The sequence below is a fragment of the Amphiura filiformis genome, chromosome 7, assembly GCF_039555335.1.
Source record: "Amphiura filiformis chromosome 7, Afil_fr2py, whole genome shotgun sequence".
NCBI classification, from domain to species: Eukaryota; Metazoa; Echinodermata; class Ophiuroidea; order Amphilepidida; family Amphiuridae; genus Amphiura; species Amphiura filiformis.
Genome location: NC_092634.1, coordinates 62,410,723 through 62,427,350, shown reverse-complemented (window position 1 = coordinate 62,427,350; position 16,628 = coordinate 62,410,723). Strand labels below are relative to the sequence as shown.

General features: G+C 37.7%; 1 protein-coding gene across 1 annotated transcript in view; it reads right to left on the bottom strand.

Annotated features, from left to right (window-relative positions):
* LOC140157443 (uncharacterized) overlaps positions 1 to 9,082 on the bottom strand; it is a 65,353-nt gene extending 56,271 nt beyond the window's left edge. Inside the window, exon 1 of the mRNA XM_072180646.1 lies at positions 9,009 to 9,082. Coding sequence (XP_072036747.1) covers positions 9,009 to 9,063 — 55 coding nt within the window. The 5' untranslated portion in view covers positions 9,064 to 9,082. The remainder of the gene's footprint in view (positions 1 to 9,008) is intronic.
* Positions 9,083 to 16,628: the final 7,546 nt, after the last annotated feature.

Sequence of the window (16,628 nt, the reverse complement as noted above, 5' to 3'; positions counted from 1 at the left end):
TTTGGAGCAATTATAAAGGGGTCTATTTTCAAAACAGAGTGTCTCTTGATACTCAATCTTTGTAGATGCATTAACAGCAACTAGTTTAACATACATATAAAGATATCTTGTATTCACTTCTATTGTTGTCTTCAACTCAACCAAATATGGTAGTATGTGCTGTGAGTACTCCTAAATACCGGTCGTCAGCAATTTTTGAGCAATTTTAGGGCGGTATATTTTCAAAATAAAGTGTCTCTTGATACTCAGTCGTTGTTAACAGTAACTAGTTAAACACATATATAACTAAAATATCCTGTATTCACTTCCATGGTTGTTTTATTCTCAACCAGAGAAAGACATTCAGGAATTTTGTATATTTTCTGTGGCTATAGGCCTTTATTCATTGCACCGCTAATGCCAGCCTGTGCTCCACGTAATGACCTCCAGTTGCTTTTTAAAAGGACCTGGTCTTATCAAGACAGCCATGCAATTGTCTAGAAGGCCATCCACCCATCTGCCAAGTTTTAACTTGAGTATCAATAGACTTAATTATAATTGCTTGAAAATGGTCGACAACCTGTATAATGAGTACTCAGTCATTGCGCAAATTACCATATCTGGTTGAGTTTAAAACAACAATAGAAGTGAATACAAGACACCTTATGTTACAAGTTAAACAAGTTACTGTTAATGCAATTACAAAGATGGAATGTCAAGAGATTCTCTATTGTAAAATTAGACCACATTACAATTTGCTCGAAAATGGTTGACGATGACCGGTATTTTGAGTACTCACGGCACGAAGTGCCATGTCTGGTTGAGTTTAAAACATCAATGGAAGTAAATACAAGACACCTTTTGTTATATTATATGTTAAACTAGTTACTGTTAATGTAATTGCAAAGATATTAGTATCAAGAGACACTCTATTTTGAAAATAGACCCCTTTGCTCGAAAATGGCTGACGACCGATATTTAGGAGTACTTCAGCACAAACTAGTGAAACTACCATATTTGGTTGAGTTCAAAACAACAATATGGAAGTGAATACAAAACATTTTTTCTTATATATCTGTTAAACTAGTTACTGTTAATGCAATTACAAAGATTGAATATCAGGAGGTACTCTTTTTTTAAATTAGACCCCCTTACAATTGCTCAAAAATGGCTGACGACCAGTATTTAGGAGTATTCACGGCACGAAGTGCCTTATCTGGTTGAGCCTAAAACAACAATGGAAGTAAATACAAGACACCTTTTGTTATATATATGTTAAACTAGTTACTGTTAATGTAATTACAAAGATTGAGTATCAAGAAACACTCTACTTTGAAAATATACCCCCCTAAAAATGCTCCAAAATGTCCGACGACCAATGTTCCGGATAGTCACGACCATATTGGAGGCTCTTGAGCTACCAGTAAATATTGTTCAATATTTCTAAAAAATTTACAGGATAAGTTTTTCATCCAACTGAATTTCAGACTTTTGTAAAATAAGAACCACCTACATGGTGGACATCTTTGAAAAAATGACAAAAATCATCATGCTATCTTTTTCTTGGGGGTCCCAAATTTACAAAAAGTCGGCTTCAATAAAATTGCGACCTCCCCTATTTCGTCAGCACCCCCCACCGTTTGCACCCCCCCAAACAGGCATCAGTCTTTTGGAATAAAATAAACACACTATCTGTAGTCATGTTGTGTTGTGACTCCCTACATTTTATGACACTCCCTATTTTTCTTTCCGTATTTGGGACCCCCTAATTACTCTGCTCAGTGGCGTAGATTTCTTTTTGACATTGGGGGGATGGAGTTGGGAAAAAATCAAGTATAGTCAATCCAGCACCTTTTGGCGACAGAATAAGTTTCTGGTTCAATTGTGCGCGAAGCGCGCAAAAATTGTTGCTATTTTGAAGCTAAACTGATGAAATAATGGTGTAAAAGTAGAATAAATGCGCGCGAAGCGCGCGAAAATTTACACTTTGGGGGCAAAAAATGGGCAAATATGAGGTTAATTTGGTCAGAAACCCATTATCAGGCGTCAACATGGGGGGGTGATTGAATGGACCATCCCCTGGCAAAATATTGGGGATTTATCCCCCTCCATCCCCGGGATCTACGCCTATGACTGTGCTTAAAATTTTGCGCGAGTGATATATTCCCAGTTATATCCGACAGCCCAATAGTGCTGCATGTCCACATGTAATTACTATTACCGGACGTAACGTTTCGATCGGTCTTAACAGCTCTTAACCCTGGTCATCTTCAGCCTTAAATTTTCGGATTTAAAGCACCTTACGTCGGATATAGTAATTTTTTTTATATCCGACGCTCATTCACACTGCCACTTATATCCGATACTATTACCGACGTAATTTAAGTCCGACTGTGTGAACAAATTGTCGGATTTAAAGCACATTACGTCGGATATAGTTATAGTTATATCCGATATAGTTATATCCGACGCTAATTCACACTGCCACTTATATCCGATACTATTACCGACGTAATTTAAGACCGGTAATAAGTGATTTAAGTCCGACTGTGTGAACACGACTTTAGGGGAGTAGATTCTGGGGTACCGGTACGCAATGAGCGTGTTTATAGTTAACCAGCTTAGCTATTATTTAGCGTATATATAAGCGTAAAAGTACTGCGAAATCAATTGCAATGATAAGGATAATCTTTCCGTATACAGCCACTCTAAACACGCTCAATGTAACACCATTATTAACAGTTATATAAGCAGCCATCAAACTGACTATGGCGAGAAAATAAACAGATAGTGGAGACAGGTCATTGACCAGTGTTTTTAATACATGTTTTAATAATTTTTTAGACTAAAAAAATTAATATTAATCATATTTTAATGTGTTTCTTTTATTATAAGTGATGCCCTTGAAGTGTATGAGGGATAATTACTTCGCAGAAGTGCATTCGTCAAGATAATCGCACTTGCTCGAGAAACACTAGCCACGAATTTGCTCACGGATGCCCTCGCATTCGTGGCTAGTGTTCCTTTGCCCGGAATATCGGTCGGTAAACAAATTACGTAAGCTTACCGTTACGTAATGTCATTGTAATAACAATAGGCAATTCTGAAATACCCCTAAATACCTCATTGTACGTAGCTTTACCTACCAATTTGTTACTATGCGAGTTGTTGACGTAATTCTCAGTCCTATGTGTCATTTCAGGTGCATTTAGGTAAATATTTCATTACTATTTCTGGAGAAATTGCTCCAATATTTTCCGGCGATCGGCTAGCGTCACCATTTTGTCAGGAAGTAATTCAAGTAAAGCCTCCAGCATACTTTCCTGCCGCTTGCCGCTGCGGCAAGCGGCAGGGCGTTTCAACCAATGGCAAGCCTTTATTGTGTCCGTTTGTTTGCAATTCGCGTGCGCCACGCCGCTCAGTGGCAAGCGGCAGGGTAGTATGAAACCAGCATAAAAGTAGGGATGACCAATGAACCATCAACTTGATTAGAACACTCTCATAGACATGCAGGGAGCTCAACTGTGCACTGCTTGCACAGACATTTCTAAATTGATCTCATTCTTTTGTTTTTCAATATTTTTCTGTAAAAATTGGGGACGTTAATGCCAATTATATTTTGTAACTATCTTGCAAATTACAGCAACATAACTTATTTCATTTTCCTGTAAGTGCGAGTCAAAATTGGTCCATCGCCACAGTGCGCTTAATTGCCAGTGGCTGAGTTCAGCACTGCTCAAGAATGGCACAAAATATTCATGTCAATAATTTCAGGTAAAAAACGTAGCCTACTGAGCTGAAATTTGGCAGAGTTGCCAGTAATACCTCTATCATACCCTCTGTAAAAAGGTTAAAATATTGAACAAGTAGATCTTGAGTTACAAATTAAATCACCAGCTTCCCTTTGGAATTTCCATACTCCTTTCGAATCCTGCTTCGAAGACCCCTTTCTTTTTTTTTTTTTTCTTTTCTTTTTTTTTTTTTTTATTCATCTGGCAATTAACAACAAAATTGAGACAAAACAACAAATTGGGTCTACTGAGCTGCCGGGGAACACTGAAAGCACAAAAGAGCACTGTCACCATAAGGCGCAGCGCTCCCAACTCAGCAGACCAACACATACAAATCATATTGGAAAAAAAAAAATACAAAAAGGCATCAATACAAATTAATCATCATGCTCCATATAGTGAGATTTGAGTTGAGATTTAAAAGTAGACTTGCTACAGGTGAGATACGAGTCTCTGATATCGGATGGAATTGAAGACCATAACACTGGGAAATTAACTAAAAGACAGTTTTTGTAAGCATCTGTTTTAGGAGTGATTGATTGTTTAAAATTAAAGCTTCATGTCTCGTATTAACACACCACCTGGAAAAAAGAAAGGGATTGGCATTAGTAAGACAAGAACAAGCGAATGAAACAGACAAATAAGTCCTTCTAGTTTTCAAAGTTGTGAGATTTAGAGTTCTGAGTCTGTCCTCGTATGATTGATCCCCCCTACGTTGACAAAGAATTGACCTAGTAGCACGATGCTGTATTTGTTCCAATTTATCAATATTACATTTCTTGTAAACATTCCAAACAGGCGAGCAGTAATCTAGTATTGGCAAAATGAGCGACTGGTAAAGTTTGAGTAGAACATAGGAGTTCTTACTTCCCGCGACAATTCTGGTAAAACCAAGTAATTTATTGCACTTTTGACAATGTTGTTGACGTGACAATTCCACGAAAGATCACTGGAGACTGTTACACCTAGGAGACGAAGGTTATCAGTAGTAGCAAGACTAGTGTTATTGACGTGGTAGACAGGAACAGGTTCGTTTTTGCGCCTGCTTATGCACATGACTTGGCATTTAGATGGGTTTAATTGAAGAGCGTTATTGTTTGACCACCAGTTTAATTTGTCCAGATCAGATTGCAATATAGTAATATCCGTGTCATCTTTAATGATCCTAAAATGAACGTGTCATCAGCATAAGCGTACATGGGAGACTGAAGATGAAGATGAAGATCGTTAACGTATATATTAAACAAAAGTGGGCCCAAAACAGATCCCTGAGGGACCCCAGATAATACATTGGTCCACTCAGAACTAGCACCGCGAAAGATGACACGTTGTCGACGGCAAGTAAGGAATGATGTTATCCATTGCAATAAAGGTCCGCGAATGCCGTAGGTCTTATGAAGCTTTTTAATGAGCACATGGTGTGAAATAGAATCAAATGCGCGGCTGTAATCCACGGATATAAGATCGATACGCGCAGTTGGATTAGTCCGACGATCAAGGGCACCAAGCCATTATGTGGTGGCTTCACAAAGGGCCGTGGTGCATGATTTGCCAGGAGAAAACCCATGCTGATTTTCAAACATGAGACCATTTGTGAGCAGGTGACTTCTCAGCTCATCGCAAACGAGAGCCTCAAGCATTTTACCAACCACGGACGTTAAGGCAATAGGTCTATAGTTAGACAAAGTAGAACGATCCCCCTTCTTGTACACAGGGACTACATGGGCTATTTTCCAACCCATGGGCAATTTGCCTAATGCAGCAGACATACTAAATATACGCGCAAGAACTGGGGCTATGCTATGAGCACACATCTTTAACATACGGCCCGAGATGTTATCAGGCCCGATGGCTTTATCAGCAGCCAATTTTTTAATTCTGTTTAGAACCATTTCAGAATTAAACCTGATGTTGGAAAAGGGTTCAACTATGAGTTCTGGAGATGTAATTTCCACAGTATCATCAGTATGTGTGAAGAAACTAGCAAAAAGATCATTGAATCTCTGAGCGATTAAGTCTGGAGCAGTACATGGTAGGTTATCAATATTAAAGAGATATTTTCAGGTTGAGAGCGAGATGACTTAACAAAACTCCAAAATCTTTTCATATTGTCATTTTGTTGACCATGTTGAGCCAGTGATCTTGATACGATCTTTTGAGAGCGTATTTTACCTGGTTTCGGAGAGATTTATATTTGTTCCACAGTAGATTGCTGTCAGACTTTTTAGCTTTGTTGAAAGCCTTGTGTTTCTTAGAGATTAACTTTTTAATGTCAGGAGTAACCCAAGGTTTGGCTCTAGAACGCCTAACTGTACTAGGTATAGCTCTATTGACACAAAGAAAAAAGGTTTCAACAAAACCATTCCAAGTATTATCAATATCATTGTCAATGATGATATTGTCCCAGTTGGTTTCCAGAATAAGAGCATTAAGCAAGTTGCAATCGGCTTTAGCATATTGATAAACCTTGCGGTAAGGGGCGACAAGTTTCTTGGTATTGATTTTAATATTGAATGTCACCATGTAATGATCAGATGTGGCCAACTTTTCAGAGGCGGCAACATCTGCTATATGATCAGGGTTGGTGTTGAAAACAAGGTCCAGGATTGAATCTGGATTATTTCGGGTGATTTCGTTTACATGTTGGTGTAATCCAAAAGAGTCAGCAATATCAGATAGGCGAGTAACATATATACTATTGTGGTTTGATTGAGATTGATCGACATTGAAATCTCCCATAAGGAGTGTGCCAGCATAGCGTTCAGGGTGTAAGCTGTACAGGGTTTCTTCAAGGCAGTCTAGTGATTCCATGTCATTCCTACGAGGACGATAAATGTGAAGTTTCGTGCTCATTTGATGTATTTTTCACCTGATTTCAACCCTAAACGTTTTCTTATATTTAGGCCCATACCATCTACAACTTGCTGCTGGCTATACCTTGTTTAGAACTTTCAAAAGAAGTACCTGAATGTGCAACCATAACTGTTTCAAAATAGCCCGCGAAAGTCATGCAGGTAACTCCGAGGTCATGTATTGAATTGTTTTGAATGAGGAATACTACGGGAACCAGCACCTTTTGTTAGAAGTCACACATGAGCATGATGAGTGAAGTGGATAACCTCTATTGTTGTGAATGAGTCAATGACCTTCAATGACACTTAAGATTTAATTTGCATACACCTACTAATTGGTTATATTAAACCCAATAACATCGAAATTTTTGGTTGTGAAAAAAAAGTTTACCTGGACTTAGTGCAATTTTGATTTTGTGCCATATCGGCCATCTTGGTTGATTTTTGGCAAATGTTCGCTAAATGCATGATTTCAATGCCTCGGTTTGAAAAAATAATTTATGCCATTGACTAGTAAAGTGCCATTTCATAAGAAACCCCTTTGATACTTTCACAATATGCTTGTTTCATGTTTGCATAATGTTAAAATAAAGAAATATATAAAGGTAAATATATGCTTATGCCAATTTTGCTCCCAATTGATATTTTTGGACCTTGTCATTTTATTTCGTTCCAATGACCGGTCAAAATGGGAAACTTTGAAAATTCATAATTCGAAAGGTGTTTGACCGATTTTGACCATTTAACCACCAAAATACTTCTATTGATGAGTTCTATCCAGAAAATAATCTTTTGTAGCAATAGGGGCAACATGAAATTGTGATGGTTATCCCTAATAAAAGGTCAGAGAGATGCAGGTGGTGAACGCCGTGCAATCTCTAAATTCAGTAAATTTGCTTTGTCAGCCGTGTAATTGAATGGGATTATTTTGAAATTTAAAACGCTTAAAATATCACAAACAAGTAGGCCTATGTTAATAAATATTAATACAAGCTGAAACCGTTGGGGTTCGAAAATGAACCCTACAAAAATAACCTTCAAATTAATTAAATACTGTAAAATTTGATTATTACTGGATGAGAGTCACTCTGACGTAATTCGCCGTGTTGGTTAGGCTCCGATCACTCAGTGTGCAAATTGAATGGCGCGTATCAGTGATCACGGCAGCTGCGAAATTCATCGCACTTGTGTGGAAAGTGCCATCATGTGCATACGGCTTAGCAGTTTTGCCGTCTCTCTCTATCATGCATGTCATCCGCCGCCTGACTGAGGGCAGCAATCTAAGGTCAGGTCACGTCAAGTAAGCTCACGTGGTAAAGATACTCTCATCTATAGAATCTGTTAGCCTATGACCTCCCAGTCATTATTCATGAATATTTACCTGCGTCAAATGCCCCTGCAGGTTGAGGTTAAATTTCTGCCATCTTTTCGTCGGCTGTGCAGTCAGCAAAAATCAGCTTATATTTGCTTCCAATTTTTAGGATCGTAAGTATCGAAAATGTAAAAAGGTACGGCGTAATACATGAAATAGAATAAAGCTTATAATGACACGCTTATGAAGTGTGTTTGTGAACTATGAAGCATGTTTACGGTCCGGTACAATTTTATGAACCGGACTATGCACAAGGATGACATAGTAGCCATCTCTAACAGTAATGCTAAAGCATTTACGTGTTAGAGAATATGCTCGAACAAAATCGCACTTGACCGCAGAGTTATTGCATTTAGCTCTTGAGCCTAACGGCTCTCGAGCTCAATGCAATAACCCTACGGTCTCGTGCGATTATCTTGACTAATGCACTCTGCTCAGTGAATTATCCTTATCATAGAAACTGATGATATTTGGACGATGTATACTTTCTAAATATCATGAATTTAGACTTGTTTTAAAGTTTATCACAAAATCTAGAATGCTGATATTTCGGCTATAGCATGTAAATATCAGATAGCAAGTACATGTAGCGATATTTAAACGATTATAGTCTTCTAAATATCATGACGCTAGATTTGTCTAACTATCAGATATATTGCCATATTATTTTTGAAGTGAATCACAACATCTAGAAAGATAGTTTGGCGATATACCAAGTATTCGAAACTGACGATATTTGGGCGATATATATCTTCTAAATATCATGAAGCTAGATTTATAACTGACGATATTTCTATGATATTTCTGGTAAAACAGAGGTTCACAAGATATTTTCAAGTGAGACTTCATAGTTGATTGACGCTCTGGTCATATTTTCAAATGAAACTTGATAGCTGTTTGACACTGTCATGATAGTTTTAAGACGATAGTATCGACGATATTTGATATTTTGTGACGATATTTTTCAAAAAGACCAATTCTGCACCTTATGAATAAGTAAGCAATTTTACATACCTGTAAAACACAGGATTGCCATAGTGGCTGCAGCTAACACTATACGTCCATCCATCTCGAATGTCAGCAGAACAATATTACATAATTATGCAGGAGGAAGTCAAGCCAGGAGGGTGAAAGTGCATAGGAACAATGCCGGAAACTACGTCACGCTATTGTTCGACTTAAACTACATCATTCGCCATTTTGTAAATATTAACGCATGATCGTTGCTTTGAAGTTTCCACCGGATAGTCTGTGGATAGCGTAAGAGTACGCTTTGACCATGCGCAAAAAAAATAATTGACAGGTGTATCATGAAGATGTTTAAGATTGATTCATAGATGTTTCAAAAATTACCGTCATATTGCATAGATTCACCAAAGAATGATTTGAAGTACTAACCTTATTTAGTAATTTAAAAAAATCGGGAGAATTTTAAGAAATCAATGTTTTTACCTGTCGGTATTACAACTCGTGAAACACATTAGTGATGTGCCTGGGTGACCTAATCTACTAACCTTTAACGTTTCCTCTATGAACTCTAACCCTCCTGCAATATGGCGCCTATTGTCTAGACCTAGCATACATATTTCAAAAGAGGGCAGCAGACTGGGATGCCTATCCCTTTGTCTATTATTCCTGGTCAAGCGAAGTAAAATAACGCCAGAGAGTAGTTATTCTTGAGAGGGCACTCACCTCATTTGCATGGCAAAATTACCCGTCTCCTCTGCAGCCAATTTGGTTTCGCTCCATCGAAATCAAGCTGGTCACGGAGGAGACTACTTTCCTTTGTGTTTGTTCATTTGTGTATGGAGAGCCCTTCTTGGAGTCCGTTTGGACTCAGGCTACGCTCTCAGCTAGAGTCTGACGCTGCATTGTACTAGAAACACCTTCTCTGTGAACTCGCTAGAGCAAGGAAAATAAAACTGGTTTCATTACTATCTGTTTTTGAGCTTTTTTGCAGGTCTGCGACCATGGTGTTACCACAACTGTCTTTGCGTCATTAACATGTGCTGGAGTCTAGCACAGGTCAACCAAAGTCCCGGATTTTAATAAGACAATAATGATTGACACACACACCAGGAAGTTTCTCATCCAAAAGAATGAGAAAATTTAAATTCTCACCATTTTGGCCGTTTCTCATCAAAATGTCCGTTTTCTCATCCAAACTTCCTTTAGTGTATTAAGTTAGGCCTATTGATCCTAAATTTGCTGGTAGGGTAAAACTCGTTTTAGGGGGGTGTTTAAATAAGTTGGTCACACATGCGTATAGGCCTACATTATCATACTTGAGTGCCCCTCCCCCCTCCCCGGTGAAATTTGAGACTCATTTGGTCACCGTCCTATTAAAGCGTCCTTGCCCACACGAGTCGCCCAGGAGTAGGCCCTACCCGGCATTATTAATTATTAGTGGTTAGCCTCCCTAAATACAGTCGCGTATCGTGTTGTCAATTATCGTTACTTGTGTCCATGGATATGACCCCATGTATAAGTAGTCTTCATAGAATTCACACAGTCTATGCCATGTCATTTACGGATACAAAGAGGATAATAATGTTGAGGGCGCCCACAAAATCTTACACCGTCTTACACAATGTTCCAAGGCAAAGTTCAGTTTAATATTTACTCATCGTACAAATACAGACGTTTTATTGTGTGATGATGTTGTCTGGATGGGTGGACAGTTGTCACACTGTGGAAAAACAACAACCGGGAATCCGCATTCATTTACAAATAGCATTAAATTAGTATCACATAGTGGCCTCCGTGCAGTGGAAAACCTTAATTCTTTCATCAAAAAGAAATGAAAATGAAAAAAAACCCGGATCCACCTGTACGCCTATAAAATGGGCACAGAAATTTGTCTCAAATATGAATGAATTTTAAGAAACATACGGGATATGATGAACCAATGACCTGACGCCATGATAGTAGGATCTATTAGTCGTTTTATATACAATGTATATACCGTGTTGTCATAATACCAATATTTGACATAATATATAACGAGTAATATTTAGTATTGTAAATATGCAGTTCATATACACAAACGAACACTGATCTTTATGATATTCAGGTTGTTGTACATCTCATATAACATGTCATATAGGAGGTCATATGTGTTGACCTTCTCCTATTGTATTTGTTCATCTGTGTATGGAGAGGATTAGCGCCATTAAAACTCCAACAGTATTTGGGCGTAGTTCAGTGAACTCACCAGATTGCTATTCCAAGTACTTTGATAAATACAGATAATATGTATTAATGGGTCGAGGCGATTGCATTGACAAACTAATAAATTATTCATAACAGTTACGTAATCAATCGATAGTGCGGACACTTTTCATTTACAAATCACCAAAATTCGTAATCTTTTAGTGTTGGAAAAGAAACCACGTGAATAGAGTGTCATAGCCCTGATAACGCCCTAGCTCTTTAGGTGTCATGGGTTGCCAGCAATTTCAGCCCTTTATGGCGAGTCATATCATCGAAAAGTCACCCAATTTTTCTCTTAACCGTTGGTTTATATGACACAGGGTACTATCGGAAGTCGCGGGGCCAATGTTGAAAAGTCGTCCATTTTTTTTTTTCGTAGCCATTTGTTTCTACGCCACAGGAAATATTCAAATATCGTGGGGGAAAACTTCAAAAGTCGCCCAATTGAGCAACCAAACTGCAGTTTTGGCAACCAAAAAGATGGGATACTGTTGAAAAGAATATCATGCTCCACTGAACATCACAGACTGAAATTCATCATAGAATAAATAGCATTAGAAATTGGGGCTTTGATGCCACACACCCATACCATGGAATAATTGGTAAGAAAAGGCACTATCTCATTAGCATGAGCTGCACTGTTATTTAAATAGCGTATTGTTATTTAAATTTGGCCTCAGCTCGTAAAGATGGCGCTAGTCATGGCATGCAGACGGAGCCTGTTTGAACCAGTGTACAGGCATGTTTAATTGATGCATAAATCACCGTTCTGTATATAGGTGTAAGCTGGTAGGCCTACATTTTGTACACGATTTTTTATACAACAATGGGGGTGATATTAAATGTATTAAGTTTATAAAATGTGACATTTACGTGCCTTTTTATTGTCTGTAGTGCAGAGCTCCGCCGACTGAAGCAGCTTGAAGCTATAGATGGTGCCAGCGTGGCCGTCCCTGGCTGCATGTAGAATTCAATTCCAATAATATTGAATTATATCAGATTCATTTCAAGCAAACACCACTGGTCTGCTTTTGAAAAGAAATGTTAATTCCCAAAGATATATAATCGAGTATCACAATGTCATTATATTATGTCAAAACAGCCGTAGATCTTAAAGTGTTCAAGGACATTGGTTACGTAATTTCCACAACGGCGTTTGGTGATAGATCTATGAATCAGGGATGAAGTGCTCTTCATTTCTGATCGGTCAGATGTGGTGTAAAAGATTTTGACTTGAAATACTACTTGTATTTCATACCTTCTCGAATTTCCATCGCATAATTGACAGCAAGTCCTAATTTCGACATTGCTATTGTAAAAAGTCATTCCTTTCTCAAATTAGCAGACTTTCAATAAAAAACAAATCTCTGGTGCCTAATGGAAATACCAGTCCGCCATTACGGGTGCAGAGGTCAGTGGTCTCAGCTCTTCTAGCGGGCGCACTTTCAAGCTTGGTACTCGCATTGAACAGACAAAGTTCGCATACTGAATGGCGGCTTTATTTGTCAACCGTAATTAACATGATCAAGGGGTCGAACATGAATATTCATAACCGATCAATAACTGGACTCATTTTCTACCAAGCAAACCAGCGGGATTTGTCATTGCTTTGCGTGTTTAATAGAACAACCGTGAGTTTAGTGTCACCCCCTTGCCCATACCCTAAAAGAGTATAAAGGAGCGATTGTTATACTCCCGGGGGTACACAAGCCTGTAATGTATGCTAGTGGGTGTCTTGAGATTGGTTATAAATATATAAAACTAGAGATACAGGGTGTCCCAAAAAAAAGAGGCCCCTCATTGTGCCCTCTTTTTCTCCTATTTCTGAAAAGGTGATGAAATATATTTTGGTATGTAAAGAAACCTGTAATCATTAGCTTTAATAAACCAAAACAATTATTTCAATCAGCTCACAACTTTTGAAGATATGCCATTTTGAATAAAAGTACCCATTTTTCACTCTGTCCACGGATAGCAAACAGAGTGGTTGGGATGGCTCATGCTGTGGAGTGGCCTGTAAGATCACCAGACCTCACACCACTTGATTATTTTCCTTTGTGGCTAAATCCAAGATCTTCGCAAACGTATTACTGAATGCATTCGCAAGTATCCGGCGCACAAGGATGGTACGCAACGCAATTGATGCAATGAGGACCAGGGCTGAAACCTGTATTCCAAGGAGGCAACCAGGTAGAGGGCAGAGCAGCATAGTAAACTCACTTCAGAAGAACCAAATACAAACCAAACAGCCTTTTAGGGCTACCTTTTATTCTTAAAAGATTAATGACTTATGTTGTAAATTAAAAAAAAAGAAGCAAGAAACAACAAAGTAAGAAAGTAAGAAACACAATAAAACAAAAAGGCATAAATAACCAAGAAAAAATAAGCAATTGAAAGTCCCATTCGGTATCCATTTTACCCACAAATTAATGACACTATTAACAAAATCCATTGCCCAACCCACCGGTAAAGCCCATTCATAAATAAAGTTATTTTATAAAGTTATCATTGAGGACTGTTTGATATTCATGCATGGTATGTGTACTCCTTTTCAATCTTTGAAGTAGCCAAACCTTCTTCGTTAACAGAGTGAAAAACGGGTACATTTCTTTAAAAGAGCATATCTTCACAAGTTGTGAGCCGATTGATATAATTGTTTTGGTTTATTATAGCTAACGACTCATGGTTTTTTTACATACCAAAATATATTTGATCAACTGTTCAGAAATAGGAGAAAAAGAGGGCGCAATGAGGGGCCTCTTTTTTTTGGGACACCCTGTATAAAGAATAGAAGGAGGTAGCTCGATACTTCTACAAAGAGCTATTAACGTGTTTATAGTGAGCCAGATTTTCCGTTATTATAGCGTATATTAGCGTATAAGTACTGCGAAATCAATTGTATTGCAGTAAATCTTTCCGTATACATCCACTATAAACACGCCCACCTATTCAAAATGAAGTGCAGTTGGCCCCAATTATCCCGCTTTAGGATCTTTGCTTTATCACAATGGACAGTACAGAGGTCTAGTGATAAACAAACTCATCATACTGATTTCAGGGAGAGGACAGCTAGGCCTAGTATCATACACCTGTATCAGGCAAATTTGATTTTGGATAAATTGTGACCAAAATTCAATGACAAATTAGTTGTACGCTATGGTACCCGCAAGGTTTTAATAAATGCACAAGGCAGGGTCTTTAAAGTTTACACTGAGGAAAATACGGAAAAATTGATTACATTGAAATGGTCACAAAAATCACTGACATACGCAGTATTTGAGCCATTTTAAGTTGCTTGCCAATTTCCTACAAATTTCTCAGTAATCATTAACTTGTTACCCTTTTCATGCACATGTAAGACAATGTGATGGCAATAGCATGCATATTAATCTAATAATAAATTTAAAATTAATGTTAAATTATTACTGCTGAGAAGCTAACGGCGTTGCTGATCGGGCATATTACAATTGTCCTGGGAAGAATGTGCTGTGCAAAAGTGCTAACATTATTATTTCCTGCTAGTATACACAAGTCGAAGTATACTCAAGTCATTAGTATTATATATAAGAGAAACTAAGACAATATCTGCAGCTGAAATATTAAAGGTACTTTTATGACTTAAGAGCCCCGGGGGGTCACTCCCATTGTGGCCTGTACACCATCCGCGATAATGAAAACGCGTAAAAAGGGTAGTTTTTCGTAGGTAAGCACGATACGCGCGTAACGCGTTTAGGGTGTCAAAAACATGAAATATTGGGAAAAAGGGTAGCAAAATTGCAATTGCTAAATACGCGGAAATGAAATTTAGGGTATGAAATTTGATGCAAGGAATAAAATCCTTGTTTAGGGTATTGTTTTAGCCAAGGGTTAAATCCTTGTTTAGGGTGCTTTTCAAAAGTTGATTATCGCGGATGGTGTACAGGCCACAATGGGAGTGACCCCCCCCCCCCCGGGCTTAAGAGAGAAATATATACCAGTTTAATTTCTCAGAGTCCGTTAGGATGATAACCGATAGTAAATCATGATTCCCTCCCCCGGCTGCTTCACCGTGCTGATACCACTTTGATAGGCAAATTCTTAATTTGCATAATTGTCGTTTTCTAAAAGAACGTCCTCGAGTGTAATCATCTGGAAAATCTTCCATGTGAAATAGGAGTTGATGTCTTTCAAGATAAAACCATCCAGGCATGATTATAGTCAATACACTCAGAACCCTAGACAACCGATGGTATTGTTGGTCGAAGCAGCCAAAAATAAAATCGATTTTCATTATCTGAATCAATATATTAATGAAAAATAACACTTTGATGTTTTGCAGAAGTTCATTCTACAAATCATATACTTTGAAAACGTGCTTAATTTATTGTTGTTAATGAGTTATATACGTTTTACAAAAGTGTTGTTGTTATTTCAGCCCTCTTTACAACATAACTCAAGAACCACAGGACCTACAAAGTATATCTGTGGTATTTGAATTCTTCTGTAGACACGCTCGCTATAAATTGAGCAATGCAATTTTTGCTAAATCTCACTACCATTCCCAAGATGCTGTAACCTACATTTTTTGCTGTTTCGACCAACAATACATCGTATACCCTTAATGAGGCAATACAAACGATCGAATTTGATGTTGAAATAAACCCATTTTTTAAAGTAAAATTCATATATTCTCGGCAAAATGAAAAGCAATACTTTTCATTTTTTCAGTCAATGTCAGAAAAACACTATAATCCTTGATATTGTATTTTTTTCAAATCCTGGTGTTAAACTTGTGTATGAAATTCAGTCATTTAGTGTAAGATTTTCGATTTTGATAGGCTTCAACTTGGCCCGCGAGCTTTTTTTTATCAACTTTTTAGCTTTTCAAAGTACATCATATCGGGCTATATGTCATAGTTTTGTCAGAATGTCGATTTTTATTGCACCATTTTTCAATTCCGGCCACCAATTTTGTCAAAATCAACTCGCGAATGTACCCAAGGATGGATGATTTTGAAAGCCACAATAGAAATATCGATTATTTCTGCTGCTTATATTCTAGCGAACTATAATAGTTTGAAACGCAAAAAAATTCTTACGGGCGAAGGTAAGGCCTATAAATATAAAAAATCTTACACTAAAAGACACATGTCTAATTTTAACACAGGGATTTTGTTTTAAATGTATATCCAAGGACCGTGTTTTTAACTGACATTATTAAAGAAAGAAAGAAATGCTTTATATTTGACCGAGAATATTAATTTCATAGCAAAAAGGTATATCTCTGAATCATGTGAATTGTGCCGATTTCAACATGTATCGATCGACTTTAAGCCCGACTATGCGTAACAATAGAAGCAGGGTTCTGAGTGATTACATCTGCAGACTAGACCCTTGGAATGGGCTATTCCAGTTAAAATCCATATACCCACTTGCAGTAGC